At 36.0% G+C, this 21,577-nt stretch overlaps 2 protein-coding genes across 2 annotated transcripts; both read left to right on the top strand.

The window, feature by feature from the left end:
• Nucleotides 1–9,370: 9,370 nt before the first annotated feature.
• LOC6502943 (SUMO-conjugating enzyme UBC9-B) lies at nt 9,371–10,682 on the top strand. Its single transcript, XM_001963513.3, has 2 exons — nt 9,371–9,494; nt 9,558–10,682. The coding sequence occupies exon 2, from the start codon at nt 9,597–9,599 to the stop codon at nt 10,071–10,073; it is 477 nt and encodes a 158-aa protein (XP_001963549.1). The 5' UTR covers nt 9,371–9,494; nt 9,558–9,596; the 3' UTR covers nt 10,074–10,682.
• An 8,709-nt stretch (nt 10,683–19,391) lies between these two features.
• LOC26514156 (kelch-like protein 41) lies at nt 19,392–20,689 on the top strand. The gene is made up of 3 exons (XM_014905872.3): nt 19,392–19,520; nt 19,574–20,009; nt 20,077–20,689. The coding sequence occupies exons 1-3, from the start codon at nt 19,510–19,512 to the stop codon at nt 20,560–20,562; spliced, it is 933 nt and encodes a 310-aa protein (XP_014761358.1). The 5' UTR covers nt 19,392–19,509; the 3' UTR covers nt 20,563–20,689.
• Nucleotides 20,690–21,577: the final 888 nt, after the last annotated feature.

Genomic DNA, 21,577 nt, shown 5'->3' with positions numbered 1-21,577 from the left:
CAAAATATAAATTTTGTTTCTTTTGGAGATACCCTTCTAAAGACCCTTTAGAACACCCTCATTTTAGGTCCTTCGTGCCGAAAAACACCCGATTTCTATTTTTAAGTATGCGAAATGAATGCTCAAAATTTCATGTTTTAAAATTAAAATATACAAGTATTTATGAGACACTGCTGTAACCAGATTTTGAATCCTGTAAGCCAACTTTTCATCCCAAACATCTACTAGTTTATAATATTATATTAAATTATAATATTTAAATGCTTCTAAACCCAATGCAATTAACGCTAAAAAATGCAAAAGTAGTTTTGCAAAGCTTAAATAACTCGTGAAATATTTAGACGACACACAAAGCCACCTTTCTGGCGCTTATTTAGTTGATTACGACTAACTCGTATTAATGCAACAATTAAAAATGTTAACAAACTAGTTTTTGTTGCACTGCCGGGGTGCATTACATATTTATGGGTTTCTGCAGCAAAGACTAAAGGGGGAAAGACAGGGGGCGGGACAATTGGACAGGGGTCGATCCAATTAGAAGCCAATTAGAGAGGGACTGCCCTAAAGTTAGAGCCGGGCTAACGCTGCGTATACGCGATGTGCGGGCGGGGCGGCCATTGTTGCTCGGCCAGCTCGGCAAAAACTAAACAATAACAGGGATAACAGGAACTGAGCTCGGCCATAAAGCCCGCACGAAATGGCACACACTAGAGAGCCTCACACACCCCCCCACACACACATGTATGGTAGAACTTAAACAACAACCATTAAATGCGCTTTAATTTTTGTTGTTTTTTGCCTTTTTAGCTTTCACTTTTGTTGCTGCTTTTGTTTTCTCTTTTTTGCAGCAAGAGTTGCACGTTGCACGTTGCCGCCATTGTTGGTGTTGCCCCCATTTTGGTATGCAATAAATTGCGCCACTTGAGCAAAGTTAATAAAGTTACAAATAGTTTAAATATTTATTTACAGTTTTTGTGTTTTTTCTTCCATTTGTTGTTTTTGTTTTTGGCCAACAATTTGTGCAACGCTGTTCCCAGTTCATTGTTGAGTTGCCCGCAGTGGTTGCAGGCCATGTTTTTGTTGCTTACGTGACATTGCCAACAAGCCGCAGTCCGGGGAGGCGCCACCTCCCCGGCAGAGCGAGGCCAGGCAGCCCTGGGGGAGCGCGGGAGGCCAGCGTGCATGTGAATGTGGCAACGGGAATGTTTCAGCCAAAAACCACAAAACAGGCGAAAGACAACATCCACACGAAAAGAAGTTCATCCTTGTTCCGTTTTTATTCTTTAAGGATAAAGGTTAACTCTGAAAGCGACAGGTTTCATGACATTTTTATGTTAGTTTTTTAGTTTAATAATCCAGACACTCTGTTTCTTTAAAGTTTTTTAAAATAAAAGAAAAGGTTATAAAAATATTTCTTAAAAGGATTCCTAAGATTCATAACACGGGACTTCCTTCTTATATATTGATAAGTTTTTTAATAAAATTCTAGTATAGTATGTCTAGTAATTCTAGTATAGTACAATAAAAACTAAATACTTCTTTTTATTATTAAAAATTATTAAAAACGGGTAATTTAAATTACTCGAAATTTAAAGAATTTAGCTGTAGCGACTACAGGCCTTAAGCTAGTTATATACATCTTAATTAAATACTAAGGATAAACTCTAAATACTTCAATCAATCTTTTCATATAGTAACACATATTTATAAGACTTCTTTGAAATAGAATATTAAAAAGTTATATTTACAAAGATATATTAACTTTATTTTAAGACTCTATATATTTGTTTTTGTTCTTGTCAACTAAAGAACCTTTAGTTGATGTTAAAACATAAAATTTATATTTACATTTTAGTCCAAATACTAGGATAATTTTGGATTAATTAGACATTTATAGCTTACAAGTTTCCGAAATGGACTTTAGAAAATAATTAAAAAATTCGATATGAATATTCCATCTAATCCTCCCTAGTCTAACCCACCCAGCATACCCTGTAGCTGGAGCCTGCATTGCGGGGCGCATAACAAAGCCCTCTACTGGCCACTGAGGCAGCTCGTGTTCGAGCCAAACTTAAAATGCGTAAACAATTTCTTTGACAAGTGCATGCTCCTGCACACCCTCCGACATAGGCCACTACAGGACATCTTGTATATATTTGAAATATATACAGGATGAATATATATATCTGGACTTTGATGCGCCACTTGAAGCTCCCTTGTGAGGCCCAAAATAAAATCCGAGGTGTTCTGCTGGGCTCGGACAGAAAGAGGTCTGACATAATTAGACAGAAACACGATTTCCATATGGTCAGGGGTCTTAAGTGGGTCGCTCCACATCAAAGCCTCTCGGCCCAGAACACACACATCTGCTAATTTATGCCTCTGACCGCACACCAAAATAAAAACAAGAAAGGAAAGCTAACTTCGGGCGGAGCCGAAGTTTAAATACCCTTGCAGTTAAGTCGCAGTCCGCTAGGTGGCGCCACCCATCTTATATTATTAGATATATAGCGGATCGCATATAGTCGGCCGATCCTCATGAAATTTGGCAAATCAAATTCTTTTGTCCAAAATAGAATCTGTACCAAATCCCATCTTTCTAACTTAAAAAACACCAAAGTTATGCCAATTCCGATCGTTCTATGACAGCTATAGGATATAGTCGGCCGATCCTTATAAAATTTTGTACACAAGATATGTTGGTCAAATATAACATGTGTGGAAAGTCTCAACCCTCTAACTTAAAAAACACCAAAGTTATAGCATTTCCGATCAATCAGTTATATGGCAGCTATAGGATATAGTCGGCCGATCCCGGCCGTTCCGACTTATATGCTACCTGCAAGGAAAAAACGGATGTGTGCAAAGTTTCAACTCGATAGCTCCAAAACTGAGAGACTAGTTTGCGTAGAAACCGACAGACAGACGGACAGACGGACAGACAGACAGACGGACAGACGGACATGCTTATATCGACTCAGGAGGTGATCCTGATCAAGAATATATATACTTTATAGGGTCGGAGATGTCTCCTTCACTGCGTTGCACACTTTTGACCAAAATTATAATACCCTCTGCAAGGGTATAATGAGAATAAAAATAAAATATAAGTAAATAAATAAACCCTTCTTTTCTCCTGCAAAAGGAGCGACACGTGTCCTTGGAAAATGGAAATTCGCTTTCCGGGACTCGAATGAGAGTCCTGTGGTTTCTCGACGGCTATACACGAATTGTTGCAAACAACTGGTTTGTTTTCGGGGGTTTCCTCTAGCTTTCCACTTTGTGAATGTGAAGTTGAAAATGCCAAGCCAACTTTCGTCTTCGTTCACGTTTTTATGGTCCGGACTCCGGGTCCGGGTCCGGGTCCGGGTCCGGGTCTCTCCTCACAGTTTTTGCCGGACTATCCTGGTTTTTCCTCGGATTCCCGCGTCTTTGCTGGCGTTGATAAATCACAGAATGGAGAACGAAGAGAATGGAGTCATTTCCGCTCGATTCGCAGCTGGCTCCGTCCAGCAGCTGATTTACAAAGGATGTCGAATATGATGCACACACCCACAAAAATACACTCGGCGGATTAATTTGCTGATTTGGGAGAGATTCAAAAATCATGCCTTCCTTTAAAATCTATAGAGTCTAGGAATCTAGAGAGAGTGATCTATAGAGTCTAAAATCATTTATAATCCTACACTTTATAATAACTTCAATTAGTTTTGAATACGTATAGTTAAGTAAGTTTTGTATGAAATATTTTGTTTTCATAGTATAATTATAATTTTTCAAGAACATAATAGCCACAGATCTTTGTTATTTAGTATTAATCAATAATAATATTATAATATATATAATAGAGTTCATTATAATATTAATAATAAAAAAATAAGTTAGTTATAAATTAATAATAATACTAAAGTATATTATACCCATTAATTTAATATGCTAATACTTTTATTATTGAAACTATGGGCCCTTATATTGAAAGCTTTAAAAGAAAAGACGTATTTGAAACTGCATAGATGATACCCGTTACAACTCAGAACAATAGCCATTAAAAAATGATAAAGATATATATGATACCCGTTACTACTCGAATTAAAAATAAATTAGTAAAACTTATAGCAAAATGCCAATATTTTTAGCAGTGCCCCAGCCAGCTTAATAAAACTCGGTATTAAAAATTGAATATATGGGAAGGAGAGAAACGAGTGACCATTTTATAGTTTCACACACTATTACAGAGACCCATGGCTGCTCGTACACATATCATATATCATTACACACTTTACACTAAGAAGCCAAAAAGGGGCGTGGAAGCGGGGCGGCAGAGAGGGAGTGAGGGTATCCGGGTGTGAGATATGGGATGTGCAACGATATTTTACAATATAATTATGTCAACTACAGAGCATGACGACAAAATCTCCAACGAGCTCTTAACTTCAACAATACTTTACGTTTGTGTGTGTGCTGGTGTGTGTGTGTATGTGAGGGTGTAAGGGTGTGTCTGCCCCCCCCTCCTGGATAGGGGCGGGGGGAGGTTAAAAAGAGTGTTGGAGCCAGCATATGAAATGATGTCACCCGCCGGGATTACAAGCGGGCTTTGAGATTTCACATTCAACTGACTCTGAAGCTTTCCAGCTGCACGGGCATCCATCTACTGCCGCACCCTCTTGATATCCCATGCGCTTTTGCAGTTTTTTCTTTTATTTTTACTTTTTTTTATCACAGTTGGCAACCTCTGACCACTCTGTCCCCCCGGACACCCCCAACAGTCGCAATTTTGCACACTTTGCACTTTGTTGAAAACAATTTAACCCGGTTTACCGGGGTATCTCCCCCACGATTTCGATTTGCTCTTGGCTTTCCAACGCATTTCGGCAGGCAATGAAATTAATTCAGCATGATGGTAAGACACACACACACATACACACATAAATAAACACCGAAACACCCAACCACCCACACACCGACAATAAATAAATAGCCTTGTTGCAGTGTATCAACGAAATTAATGATAAATCTGAGGACAGGGAAAACATTCAGCAAACACGCCGCGAACGAAAATCCCTTTTTCTGGGTTTTATTTCCGCAAATAGTTGTTCAATGGGATATGGATTTATTGAATTGGTTTTTTGCCGATTCGCAATAAAATATGGCACATATTCTTTATTAAGTGAACAGGTTTTTTGCTGGCATCGCAAGAGCATCATTTTTGTTCAATTATTCCTATCACGGAGCTGGGAGAAGCCTTAATTCCTCTGATCCCAGTCCTTAAAGTATTTGTCACCTGTCTCTTTCCTTTCCTGGCATCTTACTCGCTCTACGGCTCGCCCTGTCTCCCTGTCTCCCGCAGCGGCAATGAAAATTTTAATTACTTTGCCACTTTTGGCGGCTGACTTTGCGGTTAGCTGCTTAATAATCGCTCACGAATCAAAGCTCATTTGTCTCAGGAAACCGCAGCCGCTTCTCCCAAATACATATACAAAATACGGACTAACACAGATACACACACACACACACACACATACCGTAACCACAAACGCCGCAGGGTATGCTACACTTGTTTGCAATAACTCTTTACGGGACACAAAATAGCGCCGGAGGAGAAAAGTCCTGTGAAAAAGAAAAAAAGAAAAAGGCAGAAAGAGAGAGGCACTCCATCATCGCATTACTCATACGCCGCATGTGACCAAATATTTGCTCACTCACGCGCACACAAACACAAACACACGCACACACGGCACATGGCACGGCCCTCACAAACACATCCGCAGATACACAGGCGGGCTGCTGTATCTGAAAGATACTTTCGGATACTTTGTGAAGCACATCAAATTAGCGCCCTCCAATGCCACAAAACCATTCTGTTTGGCCAACAAAACACTCACTTCTCACTTTTTCAGGCCTCGTCGGTGCCGGATTTCACCTGGCTCTGTCCCATTGCAATGGCTGCAGCCAATCCCTAACCTTTGACCCTCAAACAGAGCCAGCAAAGGGGTGAGGGGCAAAGGCAAAAGCAAAGCCAGTGCCAGAGCCAGAGCCAAGCCCACTGCCAACGACACTCAGCCAAAAGGCAAACAAATACAAATCCTATTTGAATTGTTGGCAAGTATTTGGCCTTACGGGACACTGCGAAAAAAGTCTATGATAAACTCCCATTAAAACAGAAGGTAAAAAAAAGTTTGAATAAACGTTTCTATTAAGAATTTTAAAATAAATGAGGACATGGCTAACTAAATAAGTAAGTACGAAATTTAAAAGGAATTTGTAAGATAGATGCCCTATAGATGCAAATTAAGGTAAGACAGTTTAATAAAATATTAAATTAATTAATTAACATTTTGTTTAATAAATGTCTTCAAATAAATTGTTTTCTGTTTTTTTAATATTTGGTTTTTAGAAGAAAAAAAAGAACGAAAAAGAAGAAAAAGTAATTTATTTATTTTGACTTTTAATTAGTTTTTAAAAATATTACATGAATATTAGTTTAACATTTTCCATGGCCATTTTATTATTATTATTTTTCCTTATTATTATTATTATTTTATTATATCTTTCGTGTATTATTTATCAATTGATTTTGTGGAAGCAAAATTGTAATATAAAGAAAGCCACTTATGTTCGTCCCATCTCTATTAATGATGGCAGGAATATAAATTTAAAATGTTTAATTTTTTCAAAAATATCGCATTAAAATTTTTTGTAATATTATAAGATATTAATTTTAAGAGATGTATTCGATTTTGTTTAACTTTTAACTTCGAGGCTTTTATTCCTATACATGTTTTCAGAATCTATTCTAACATTCTTTGATTTTTTTTTGAGTGTAGGAATTATAGTTTAGGATTGTGTTTTCTTGCAGTGCACATCTCAAGTCCAGTCATCAGGAACCAAATCAAGTGGCTTCAACTGAAGCTACAGCATTGCCTCCATTTTGTGACTTTATCCGAAGACGGCGAGCCGACGGGAATCGGGACGGGGCGGGGCTGAGCAAATATTAATCTAGCCAAGATAGCAGGTCCCTCAGGTACGCGATGGTTGCACGCCTCCCCAGCCACCCCCTCTTAGCCAAATCAATTGCAATTACAACAAACAAACACTCGAAGACGGAGCGGCGGGGCGGTCCTGAAGGAGGGACTCCTGAAGTCGAGTCCTGGTTGCAGGGCAGAATGCAAATCGAAATCGAAATGAGAATCACGTTCCATTCCGCTGTGCAATGTCTTTTACATTTTGCGTTTCAGATTCGAGTCCCTTTGCATTTGTTGCCTTTTCCACTGGAGTTTGTTTGCATTCGATTGCCTTGCTAAACATGTGCAATGAAAAATTCGTGCATAAAAAACAGGCACCCAGCGACGTCCTGGCAGTGTCCTGGCTGTGTCCTGGCCCACGAATGTAACATCATCTGAGGGCCAACGAATTGCCACTCGGCCTGTTCGAAGAAGGAAATTCATGAATTAGATTCGTCGAATTTTTAACGGTTAACCCAAGCAAACCCCGAGACTTATTCCAGAAAAATTTAGGAAAAATAGTTCTTAATTTTTCAATAATATATGCAAATTATCTAAGGCATTATTATTTATTCCTCTAACTCAAAAAATATAGAACAGCTGTATAATGTATGAAATCTTACATTCTTAAACGTAAAATATAATAAATTATCTAGTGGTTAATCAAAGAAATTGGAAACACAAAATTGTCAAAATAGCGGCTTCTCAAAGCAAAAGATTAGATTTTCCACTAATTTGCGGCTCTTTAATTGTTTATAAAAATAAAAAATTATCATCGGATGGGATTAATCCTTCGATTAATTACTAAAAAATATAGTTAGGAAGCTTGTGTTCAAAATTTCAGACCCATTGCTTCTGCCGTTTCTCAGAAATCTTGCTCAACCCACTTTGAAAACAGCATTTCTCGAAAATCGCTTTTTAAATTTTGAAACTACTGCGATATCCCTCGGCGCGCCTTCACTAATGTGTGTGTATAATAGACTTCTGCATGAATGCATCCAAAAGGACAAATGAATCACTTATTCTAAAAGTGGGTACACTATTTTTTGTGCCCAGTATATTTGGGTGTGTGTGAATAGGGTAGTATTGTCTGTTTTGATTGACAGTAGTCTCACTCATTCCATAGTTGTACAGCCTCAATGAGTACAGCAAAATTGGTGTGCAGTAGTCAACGCACTGTACAATGTTTTGGTGTGCAGTTGACTTACTGTACAGTGAGTGAAACTTCATGACTGGTATATACACACATATATGTATAAATCTCATGTGTATGTATTTCCAATTAAAAAATTGATTTGTTTTTTCGTTTTAAATGTATTTATTATAAAATAAAAAATTTATAAATTATTTATATTTAAATTTAAACTAAATATAATAATTATTTTATGTTATTACATTATCTACATTTAAGTTATCAATATTAGAATGAAGGAACATTATTTTGTTTACCCTGGGTTCAGTGGTGGCAATTTTGGACCGTTTTTCGCAAATCAAATTTTTGGCTACGGAAAATGCCTTTTCCGATGCTGCACTGCTTGCGGGAGCTGCTAGTATCTTGCAGCTAATTTGATAAATCCGAGGAAAACGGTCTTTATTTATTGACCACCACTGCAGAACATCAAAATCTTGACGCTTTATTTACATTTTTATATGTTTGTAGTTCATCCTGAATGTATGAGAAAATGTTGTGAGTTCATTGCATGAGCGTCGATCTCCTTAGAATCCATGTTTGTCCACTTATTAAAAATTACTGCACTCACCTGTACAGTTGTACACAGTTGACATACAAGATGTACAGTGTTAAAAATAAGCACAAATGTAGTAATCACTATCGATAAGTACAATCAAATAGTGTTCACAATCGAAGTGAGTACACTGAAAATGTTGTGCTTTCTTATTGTGACCTATAGAGTATATATAAATAAAGTACAATAAAGTACAATAAAGTTATTGTAAGTAAAGTACAATAAAGTACAATAAAGAATGAGTGCAGTGTTTTTGAATACACTACACTACTGTACAGATCTGTTCTGCCACAAATGAGTGCATTCATGCAGAAGTCTAGTGTATAACTTCGAAATTATTCGTCGGATCGACTTGAAATGTTGTGTATTAGGAATAAATAATATATATATATTAGGAAAATTAGGAAAAAACCGAATTATTGAAAATCACAACTGTATATAACCCCTTAAAGCTCTTAATACTAGAAATATGTCCTTGGTCTGAAATAAATGCTCATAAATAGTAAATAATACAGCCTTAAATCATTTTTTTTCTGATTTGAACTAGTTGGCCCTGCTTTCATAGAAAACAACCAAGTAGTCTGTGGAATCGAAAAACCTAGCCGTCAAAACCATGTACGTTCGTCGGCCCCACATCGGGGTCAGTCTCAGTCTGTGTTTCGAACAGTAAGCACCTCAGAAAATTATCAGTATTATTTTAGGTAATGAGTTTCAAGTAGTGAAAAAAAAATAAAAAAGAAAAAAAAAAGTGAGTATAATATTTTTCGGCATATTCCCATATATAACTACTGTAAGCTATTATAAGTAACAGAGGACTATCATGACGGAGGTGGCCGTTCATCGTTTGTAGATGGAGAGGAAGTCCTGGAACCGAAGTCATCCCGCCGGATTCGAGGCACACCCGTCGCGGAGCAGTGACGGAACCCTCAACCTAATGGTGTGGCAATGCGCCGTGCCCGGCAGGAAGTACACACCCTGGGAGGGCTGCCAGTACAAGTTAAAGCTGTTCTTCCCCGTGGATTATCCCGAGGAGCCGCCTGTATGCAAATTCGTACCGGCTTTGCTGCATCCGAATATTTTCCCCTCAGGCATAGTTTGCCATTCAATACTCTGGCATCCCGACATGACCCCTGAACAGATTCTGACGGCCACCCAGGACCTTCTGCACAATCCAGACAGGGATCATCCTGTCCGGAGCGACGCCTACAAGCTACTGGAAAGAAGTCAGCAGGAGTACGACGAAGTAATCCGGTTCCAGGCTCTAAACATTACCGATCAATCCCATCCTCCAACGGCTAATCCTCCGGCTGAAGCCCATTCCTTCTAACGAAGCTCCTTAATGGAAAGCCGATTATTTTTCTTAACTTCTGACTGGCGGCTGATCATCCAGCCGCATACCATATAACTCTGACGAAGCTCCTCAATGGAAAGCTGATTTTCTTTTCTTCTGACTGACGGATGATCATCCACCTGCAAACCCCATTATTCTAACGAAGCTCCGCAATGGAAAGCTGATTACACACACAATTCTGACAAAGCTCCGCAATGGAAAGCTGATCACACTCATCTTTGGCATTGTTTTTTACAAAATTCATCCCATATGGAATCGTCCCATTCTCAAAGTTTTTATAAACTTTCTCAATGGTGTTCATAACAATAACACCCTCATTTCCGAAGACCCCCATCCTGACTGGCAGCCGATCATCCGGTTGCAGCCAAACAATTCTGACGAAGCTCCTCAATGGAAAGCTGATTACACGCGACTCTGACGAAGCTCCTCAATGGAAAGCTGATCACACTCATCTTTGGCATTATTTTTTACCAAATTCGTCCTATATGGAATCGTCCGATTCTCAAAGTTTTTTTTATAAACTTTCTCAATGGTGTTTATAAAAATAAACAGAATTTTATTTGAAATTATATATTATTAATAATACAAAAGTCTTTTAAAATATTAGGCAACATCTGAACCAAATTCTTGAGGGGAAAAATAGTCTTGGAAAGAGGCAAACCAAACTAAAATGTTTTAAAAATCTGAGGCAATATTCTTATTCTTTTTAAATTTTAAAAGGACATCCAAGAATGAGAAACGTTAGAAACTAGGGATTAATATTATCAGCTTAATAGTACAAATTAGTAAATCACTTCTTTTAATCCGAATTTTTTTTTTATCAAAAAATAAAACTAGTAAAATAATCATTATTTTATCAAATAAATAAACCCAGAAAGCAATGAATTTTTTTTACCCCCAAAATAAAATTCAATTCAAGTTGAAATTTTACGTTGACTTTTTTTTAGGGAAATTATAGCGATATTTTTCCATTACTTTTTTTAAAAACGTGAGATTAAAATCTGCTATTTAATTGAAGAAAATATTGCTTAAATAAAATTTCTCATTAAATCTAATATTAAAACATGGCATGCACTACAGATTTCAATAAAGAACATTGCAAAGTTCCATGGTTCTGATTTTTGGGGATAAATCATAGAAGCATAAAACTAATTAGCTTGGAGATTTCAACCTTATGCGAGTATTCCAAAGAAACAGTAACTGCTAAATGCCATTTTATAAGTTTTCTTTGAACAAATGCCTTTCAATAATTATATGTACTGACTGAAAAAACTACATAAATTTTCTGGGTGTACTGCGGAAACTGTGAGTGATGGGACCTTCATATGTTTGTTATACACTTGCAGAGGGTATTATAATTTTGGTCAAAAGTGTGCAACGCAGTGAAGGAGGCATCTCCTACAGCTACGAGAAGTTGGGTCGGGTAAAATGATATTTTTTGGAAAAAAAGGGTGCAATCGATTGCCCATCAAATGACCACAAATGACCATCAATATTTTGAAATGACCACCTCCCGTTTGGAAAATATTCAAAAATGAAAATTTTCGAAAAATTTTCGAAAATTTTAAAATTTGACTTTTTGAATTTTTTTTTTTTAAATCGAAATAAACCAAAATGACCACCAATGGTCATCTTTTAGAATTTTGAAAAAACTTTTAGTTTTTGAAATATTTAAGTGTTCAGTTTATCTCATTTTTTTCACAGGTAAAACAAAATTTCAAAAAAAAAAACTACTGAAATCGTTTTCCAATAGTGTGATAAACAATGACCATCAATATTTTCAAATGACCACCTACCGTTTTGAAATTATTTAAAATTGAACATAGTTAAAAATTTTTCAAAAATTTCAAAATCGACTTTTTGAATTTTTTTTTTCAATATCGAAATAAACGCAATTGACCACAAATGGTCATCTTTTAGAATTTTGAAAAAACTTTTAGTTTTTAAAATATTTAAGTTTTTAGTTTCGGTCGTTTTATGGCAAGGTAAAAAAAAAAATTCCAAAAAAAAACTACTGAATTCGTTTTCCATTAGTGTGATAAACAATGACCATCTTTTAAAATTTTAAAATAACATTTACTTTTTGAGATACTTGACTCTCATAGTCTTAAAAATAAAGAAATTAAAAATCCAAAAGATGACCATCATGGCCCATAGCCTAAAACATATAAATTTAAAAAAAAAATTGATTTCCATCATTGCCCATCCCTTAAAACTTAAAAAATTAACAAAAAACTATATGCCCATCATGGCCCACATCTTAAAACTTACAAATTTTACAAAAAAAACTATGCCCTTCATTGCCCATCCCTTAAAAGTTAAAAATTTTACATAAAAATCTATGCCCATCATGGCCCACATCTAAAAACTTACAAATTTTGCAAAACAAACTATGCCCTTCATTGCCCATCCCTTAAAACTTAAAAATTTTACATAAAAATCTATGCCCATCATGGCCCACATCTAAAAACTTACAAATTTTACAAAACAAACTATGCCCTTCATTGCCCATCCCTTAAAACTTAAAAATTTTACATAAAAAATCATGACCATCATTGCCCATCCCTTGAAACTTAAAAATTTTACAAAAAAAATCATGCCCACCATTACCCATATCATAAAACTTAAAAATTTTACAAAAAAATCATGACCATCATTGCCCATCCCTTAAAAGTTAAAAATGTAACAAAAAAAATCATGCCCACCATTGCCCATATCATAAAACTTAAAAATTTAACAAAAACATCTATGCTCAGCATGGCCAACAGCTTAAAACTTACAAATTTTACAAATAAATCTATGCCCATCGCTAATAACTTAAAAATTTAAATAATGTGTAGGTTCTTGCAATTTGAACATTGGAAGTATAATATTAAGAAGGTTTTTGTTAAGAAAAATACATCATCTAATTTTTATTACTCAAAAAGTCGAACTCGTCATTTTTGGAAAATGTCCAACTTATACCTGTCATGGGGAAATCCAGAAAATATACACACACAGGTCGTAAAAGATACCGTTACGGTAGTTTGGGAAAACACTTAAAACAGTAAAAGGAAAAAATCATACAAAATATGTATGTACTACCTACAGTACACCATAAAGTTTCAATTGCATAATTATGCGGTTTGGAAAAAAGGGATCGGTTTGGGAAATGCATATTACCGCAAATTTTTTGGGTTTTCCTAACTGGGAAGGACTTAAAACCCAAACAGGTAACCAATTAGGATATTTCCCAGATTTTCCATGTTATGCCCTAATAAACTAATAAAAAAAGCGTCATAAACTATATTTTAGCAGATCATAAACCTATATATACGAGTATAACCATTATTATATAAGATCTTTTTATACAAGAAAAACATAATTATAAATTTTTTAAAAATTTTTTATTAGCTTTTATTAAAATTAAACATCTGCCTCCGTGTAAAAAACAATGTGTATCTTCATACTCGTATTTGTTGCCGTAAATTTTTTCGCTTGCTTCGTAAAATCATTGTGCGCTTCCCATAATCCTGTTATCCTGCGGCAGTAAGCAATATAATGTCCAATTCCTGATCCTGATCCCGGAACATATTCAACAGCTCCACTTAAAATATAAGTTTTTTGTTGTAATTTAATTTTTTCGGGAAGCTGCTGCAGTGTAGCTGATCCTGGCGCATTGGCATATAGTTCTCGTTGAAAGCTGTCGAACGCAAATTCCATGTCTATGATGACGTGTGGTCCAGGCTGTGCATGGGAAATCGTACTCACACCGCAATCTTTGCATCTACCTTTTTTTGGCGCAAAATAATCAAGAATTGTGGCGATTAGTCCTTCATGAACTCCCAGGCTGGTTATTTTTTCAGCATCTACCAGCTCTAAGCATTCAAGGCAATTTATCATATTATTACAGCTCTGGTTGCCATTTTCATGAACGTGGGTTCATGGGCCATGATGGGCATAGATTTTTATGTAAAATTTTTAACTTTTAAGGGATGGGCAATGAAGGGCATAGTTTTTTTTGTAAAATTTGTAAGTTTTAAGATGTGGGCCATGATGGGCATATAGTTTTTTGTTAATTTTTTAAGTTTTAAGGGATGGGCAATGATGGAAATCAATTTTTTTTTTAAAATTTATATGTTTTAGGCTATGGGCCATGATGGTCATCTTTTGGATTTTTAATTTCTTTATTTTTAAGACTATGAGAGTCAAGTATCTCAAAAAGTAAATGTTATTTTAAAATTTTAAAAGATGGTCATTGTTTATCACACTAATGGAAAACGAATTCAGTAGTTTTTTTTTGGATTTTTTTTTTTTACCTTGCCAAAAAACGACCAAAACTAAAAACTTAAATATTTTAAAAACTAAAAGTTTTTTCAAAATTCTAAAAGATGACCATTTGTGGTCAATTGCGTTTATTTCGATATTGAAAAAAAAAAATTCAAAAAGTCGATTTTGAAATTTTTGAAAAATTTTTAACTATGTTCAATTTTAAATAATTTCAAAACGGTAGGTGGTCATTTGAAAATATTGATGGTCATTGTTTATCACACTATTGGAAAACGATTTCAGTAGTTTTTTTTTTTGAAATTTTGTTTTACCTGTGAAAAAAATGAGATAAACTGAACACTTAAATATTTCAAAAACTAAAAGTTTTTTCAAAATTCTAAAAGATGACCATTGGTGGTCATTTTGGTTTATTTCGATTTAAAAAAAAAAAAATTCAAAAAGTCAAATTTTAAAATTTTCGAAAATTTTTCGAAAATTTTCATTTTTGAATATTTTCCAAACGGGAGGTGGTCATTTCAAAATATTGATGGTCATTTGTGGTCATTTGATGGGCAATCGATTGCACCCTTTTTTTCCAAAAAATATCATTTTACCCGACCCAACTTCTCGTAGCTATCTCCTACCCTATAAAGTATATAAATTCTTGATCAGGATCACCTCCTGAGTCGATATAAGCATGTCCGTCTGTCAGTCGGTTTCTACGCAAACTAGTCGCTCAGTTTTAGAGCTATCGAGTTGAAACTTTGCACACATCGTTCTTTGCCGGTAGTATATAAGTCGGAACGGCCGGGATCGGTCGACTATACCTGCCAGCCTATCCTACCTGCCATATAACTGATTGATCGGAAATGCCATAACTTTGGTGTTTTTTAAGTTAGAGGGTTGGGATTTTCAATGGATGGGCAAATTTTTTGCCGCTTTGGGCAAAATAATTCGATATGCCAAATTTCATAAGGATCGTCCGACTATATACGATCCGTTATATATCTAATAATATAAGATGCGTGGCGCCACCTAGCGGACTGCAACTCAACTGCAAGGGTATATAAACTTTGGCTCCGCCCGAAGTAGAGGTGGAGAACTATCGATGGCGCTATCGACACTATCGATGGTTGGCCGCTATCGAGCCGCAATCGATAGTGTCAGACACGTTCGATAGTGACCCAGCCACTATCGATGGTGCCTTCGATAGCTGGCGTCTCACATCGCTAAAAGAATTTCAATATTCGCTTGTGTAAAAATTGAAAAATTTGGTGTAAAATTGACGGCAATTAAAAAGGAACTATTAAATATGGATCGCTTTTAAAAAAAAGTTATGCTTTAAGTGTTCTACATAAGTATTTTGATGGATAAAGTGGCGAATTTAAGGTATACGTCGGAGGTCCGCAAAGCCTATTGCGCCAAGTCCATAAAAGCAAGACTGCGATTGCACCAGCACAGACTCTGATAAGGGTTTTTGTTCCCAATAAGCAGGGTAACTCAAAAAGGAGTAAGATTTCACATGTTTGGAAATATGTACTGGCGACTGAAGCCAAAGAAAAATTCAAATGGAAAAGAAAGACAAATTTTGATTTTTATACCCTTGCAGAGGGTATTATAATTTTGGTCAAAAGTGTGCAACGTAGTGAAGGAGACATCTCCGACCCTATAAAGTATTTATATTCTTGATCAGAATCACCTCCTGAGTCGATATGAGCATGTCAGTCTGTCCGTCTGTCCGTCGGTCCGTCTGTCCCTTTCTACGCAAACTAGTCTCTCAGTTATAGAGCTATCGAGTTGAAACTTTGCACACATCCTTCTTTCCTTTGCAGGCAGTATATAAGTCGGAACGGCCGGGATCGGTCGACTATATCCTATAGCTGCCATATAACTAATTGACCGGAAATGCCATAACTTTGGTGTTTTTTATATTAGAGGGTTGGGACTTTCCACACATGTTATACTTGACCAAAATATCTTATGTACAAAATTTCATAAGGATCTGCCGACTATATCCTATAGCTGTCATAGAACGATCGAAATTGGCATAACTTTGGTGTTTTTTTATGTTAGAAAGATGGGATTTGGTACAGATTCTATTTTGGGAAAATCAATCTGATCTACCAATTTTCATAAGGATCGGCCGACTATACACGATCCGCTATATATCTAATAATATAAGATGCGTGGCGCCACCTAGCGGACAGCGACTGAACTGCAAGGGTATATCAACTTCGGCTCCGCCCGAAGTAAGCTTTCCTTTCTTGTTTTTTTTTGTTTTTATATTTGGCGCCAAAGACCCTAAGTGTAGATTACCGATTAGGTAAACTAAGAGTTGCCATCCGAGATGCAGCTTCTTATCAGCTGTATGCAGGTATGCACTGGAAAGCTGTATTTACCTATGATGGCGTAATGTTGGACCGACATAGATTTCCGCTCTGGAATCTTAGATTCTTTTCGATCAAACCTTCAGAGCAGAAAGACCTGTGCACGTAAGTTCCTTGCCTTGGCATGTGGGTGTCGTTGCTCACACATAGGTTAAATTCTTTTGGGTTATTTCTTTAGATTTACCCAAATCAACCTGCCGACTGTATTCCGCCAGCCCAGCCAAGAAGGAAGGAAGGAAATAGGAACCCTTAGGAGTTACCGGCCTTACCTAGAAGAACCCACCTCCATGTGGATCATCTATCGGCCCGGCATCCAGGTGTAGCAAACCCTAAGCCGGCCCAGCGATTCTCAAGTGCCCCGCGGAGCGTTTTTTTTATCCCAACGAGGGATCGGCAACTCCGTGGGCCAGAAGTTTTTGGATGTGACAGTGGGCGAAAAAGCCTAGTGGGAGTGAAAAACGTGAAATTAACCTAACGTCCCCAAAAAAACCACGTGTACACAGAGAAAAAATATAAGACAAAAAAAACTATAATGAAAAAATACACTGTGCGACAAAAAAAAAAACGAAATACACTTGGGAAACGAGATAGTGTAGGTTGTTAATCTGGTCGAAGAGAACTCAAAAATATTTTTTTTATATTTTTGGAACCCTCCAATTTTTTTTTATTTAAAAAAACCGTTTTTCGGGACTTTTTTGCGCTTAAAAATTCCTGAACGCGTTTTTTTTCAACCGATTTCAAAATTTTCGGTGTTTTTTAATAGTTAAATGTTGTAGCTTTTGAAAAAAAAATATATCTTCGATTTTGTTGAACAAAAAGGACAAAATTTTTACACCTGAAACAAAAGTTTTCGACTTTTATTCGTGTTTTTCGGATTTTGATGCCAGTTTTTCGATACAACTTACAAAAATTCTGTCATTTTTGCCATATATCAATGTTTTCTCATTAATTCTGAATAAAACGAGACAATTTTCATCAAAAAATTATGAAAATTGGTAAAGTTAAAACGCTTTTCCCAAAAAAAGTCAATTCAACCTTGCGTGCGCTCCGGAGTAACCGTGTGTATAAGACAGGAATATGCTCTTCTTCTTATAGTGCTCCCATGGTTTTATTGACTTTTTTTGGGAAAAGCGTTATAACTTCAACAATTTTTATTATTTTTTAATGAAATTTGTCTCGTTTTATTCAGTATTAATGAGACAATATTAATATGTGGCATAAATGACAAACTTTTTGTCAGAAGAAAGCAATATACTCTTATTTTTATACACATTGTTCCTCCGAAGCGCCCGCTAGGTTGTGTTGACTTTTTTTGGGAAAAGCGTTATGACTTCACCAATTTTCATAATTTTTTGATGAAATTTGTCTCGTTTTATTCAGAATGAATGAGACAACATTGATATGTATCAAAAATGGCCGAATTTTTGTAAGTTTTACAGAAAAACTGGCATCAAAATCCGAAAAACACGAATAAAAGTCGAAAACTTCAGTTTCAGGTGTAAAAATTTTGTCCTTTTTGTTCAACAAAATCGAAGATATATTTTTTTTCAAAAGCTACAACATTTAACTATTTAAAAACACCGAAAATTTTGAAATCGGTTGAAAAAAACTCGTTCAGGAATTTTTAAGCGCAAAAAAGTCCTGAAAAACGGTTTTTTTTTTAATAAATAAAAATTTGAGGGTTCCAAAAATATAAAAAAAATATTTTTGAGTTCTCTTCGACCAGATTAACAACCTACACTATCTTGTTTCACAAGTGTTTTTTCACTGTCGCACCGTGATATTAAATAATAAAGATCAATGCTTGCGAGCTATAAAAAACGTGAAAATATAAATGAAAATGTGCAGACACGAAAATTAAAATTTATTTTTTTTTGGTTATACCATAATTTTTATACCCTTGCAGATGGTATTATAATTTTGGTCAAAAGTGTGCAACGCAGTGAAGGAGACATCTCCGACCCTATAAAGTATATATATTCTTGATCAGGATCACCTCCTGAGTCGATATGAGCATGTCCGTCTGTCCGTCGGTCCGTCTGTCTGTCGGTTTCTACGCAAACTAGTCTCTCAGTTTTAGAGCTATCGAGTTGAAACTTTGCATACATCCCTCTTTCCTTTGCAGGTAGTACATAAGTCGGAACGGCCGGGATCGGTCGACTATATCCTATAGCTGCCATATAACTGATTGATCGGAAATGCTATAACTTTGGTGTTTTTCAAGTTAGGGGGTTGGGACTTTCCACACATGTTATATTTGGCCAACATATCTTATGTACAAAAGTTCATAAGGATCGGCCAACTATATCCTATAGCTTTCATAGAACGATCGGAATTGGCATAACTTTGGTGTTTTTTTATGTTAGAAAGATGGGATTTGGTACAGATTCTATTTTGGACAAAATAATCTGATTTGCCAAATTTCATAAGGATCGGCCGACTATATACGATCTGCTATATATCAAATAATATAAGATGCGTGGCGCCACCTAGCGGACTGCGACTCAGCTGCAAGGGTATATAAACTTCGGCTCCGCCCGAAGTTAGCTTTCCTTTCTTTTTTTTTTTAATCTATTTCCTGAAAAAAGAGAGAGATAAAATGTTGAAGAGATAAAATCCCTTTCCAATTCCAACGTTCCAAAATAAAAACCTAATTCACCAAACCTGCAATCGAGTCTCAGTTGCAAACTTCAATTCTTTGAAAGCACATTAAACTGCGCATAAAAATTGTTTTTTTATTTAAAAAGTATTCTCTAAACAACGACTAACAGTTTAAAATGGATAAGTGGTAAATATACTTTAAAGTTAAATGTATATAAATTAAAAATATTAAATTCCCAGGCTGAAACCGTCATTCGCCAATCTATTGGAGAACCAGAAGTTCTCAGATTGCCACATATTGGTGGGAAACGAGTCTTTTAATTGCCATAAGCTTATCTTAAGTAGTGCCTCAGAATTTTATGAACGAATGTTCCTTAGCGATTTCCAGGAATCGAAAACTGCGGAATTTCGTCTAAATGACGTAAGCCCCGATACCCTTAGAGTATTTCTGGACTACGTTTACACCTATAATTTTGAAAAATTAAAGACGAACCCAAACGAGATGATATTAAATCTCTTCGAGTGTGGAAGTAAGTGGCTTGTGGAGTCTATTACAGCCGATTGTGAGGCAGTCCTTAAAGAGAGGGCTCCCCAAATGTCCATTGGTAATCTTGTCGAGACCTTTCAGGTTGCCCACAATGCTGAACACAAGGCTATTATTAAAACTGTCACATTTGTGAGTACTATACTTAATTAAATTACTAATTTAGTAAAAGATATATAATAAATATTCTTCTTTGCAGCATTTACGCCGCTTAGCAGGCGGTATGAAGTGCTATGATTCTCTATTCCTCACATCCGATGCTTTTGAGGAGTATATTCGTATATGCGATGATAAAATTCCTGAAGAAGATCGCTTTAAGATGATTGAGGCCTACGTTACCATTAATGGACTGATTGATGTCGAAACCGCTGATAGCGGTGTTAATGGGACAATTTTGGACGAATTTAAAATCTTAAAAGACGATGACAAGCCAGGATCTTCTAAGGAGATTTCCGTTGTCGAGAACAAAGCAGCAGTTTCTTTACCGGATAAGAATTGTATTGAGTCTTCGGCTGGGGACAACAAAGATATAAAATTGAAAAAACTTCACTTAACTTATGTTAAGACATTGCTGAACTACATTCATTTCGAACAGATGGGTAAGACTACATTTTACAATGTGGTTGGAAAATCACGTTTACTGACTTATGAAGAAAAATTTGAAAAAATGTTCCTAACAAAGTAAACTTTTAAAAAAAACGCATTAACTCAGATTGTCATTATTTCTTATCAGTGATATGATAAGTTATCACATGTAATATACACATAACGTGTCATTCATAAAACTTTGTAATAAATATTTCGAGAATATGGATTTTTATACCCTTGCAGAGGGTATTATAATTTTGTTCAAAAGTGTGCAACGCAGTGAAGGAGACATCTCCGACCCTATAAAGTATATATATCCTTGATCAGGATCACCTCTGTCCGTCTGTCTGTCGGTTTCTACGCAAACTAGTCTCTCAGTTTTAGAGCTATCGAGTTGAAACTTTGCACACATCCTTCTTTTCCTTGCAGGTAGTACTTAAGTCGGAACGGCCGGGATCGGTCGACTATATCTTATAGCTGCCATATAACTGATTGATCGGAAATGCCATAACTTCGTTGTTTTTTAAGATAGAGGGTTGGGACTTTCCATACATGTTATATTTGACCAACATATCTTATGTACAAAATTTCATAAGGATCGGCGGACTATATTCTATAGCTGTCATACAACGATCGGAATTGGCATAACTTTGGTGTTTTTTAAGTTAGAAAGATGGGACTTGGTACAGATTCTATTTTGGACAAAATTTTGTTTTGCCAAATTTCATAAGGATCGGCCGACTATATACGATCTGCTATATATCAAATAATATAAGATGCGTGGCGCCACCTAGCGGACTACGACTGAACTGCAAGGGTATATCAACTTCGGCTCCGCCCGAAGTTAGCTTTCCTTTCTTGTTTTGATTTTTTTTCTTTTATTTTTGTTTTGGTTGGTGAGTTTGGTTTGACTGAGCAAGAAACACTGAAAGAAAAGCTCTGATGTGTTACACAAAAAGTTAAATTATTTGCATCTCAGAAATTTCCCAAAAATTATGGGAAAAGCCCCCCCAAAATTCCGTTTTCAGCACGCCAGCGCCGGGAGATCGATCTTTCATCATGGGAAATGAACGTGAGTTTGTTTTCTAAATTTATATTCACTTTTTACAACA

The sequence above is a fragment of the Drosophila ananassae genome, chromosome XL, assembly GCF_017639315.1.
Source record: "Drosophila ananassae strain 14024-0371.13 chromosome XL, ASM1763931v2, whole genome shotgun sequence".
NCBI lineage: Eukaryota > Metazoa > Arthropoda > Insecta > Diptera > Drosophilidae > Drosophila > Drosophila ananassae.
This window is presented reverse-complemented; position numbering and strand designations above follow the sequence as displayed.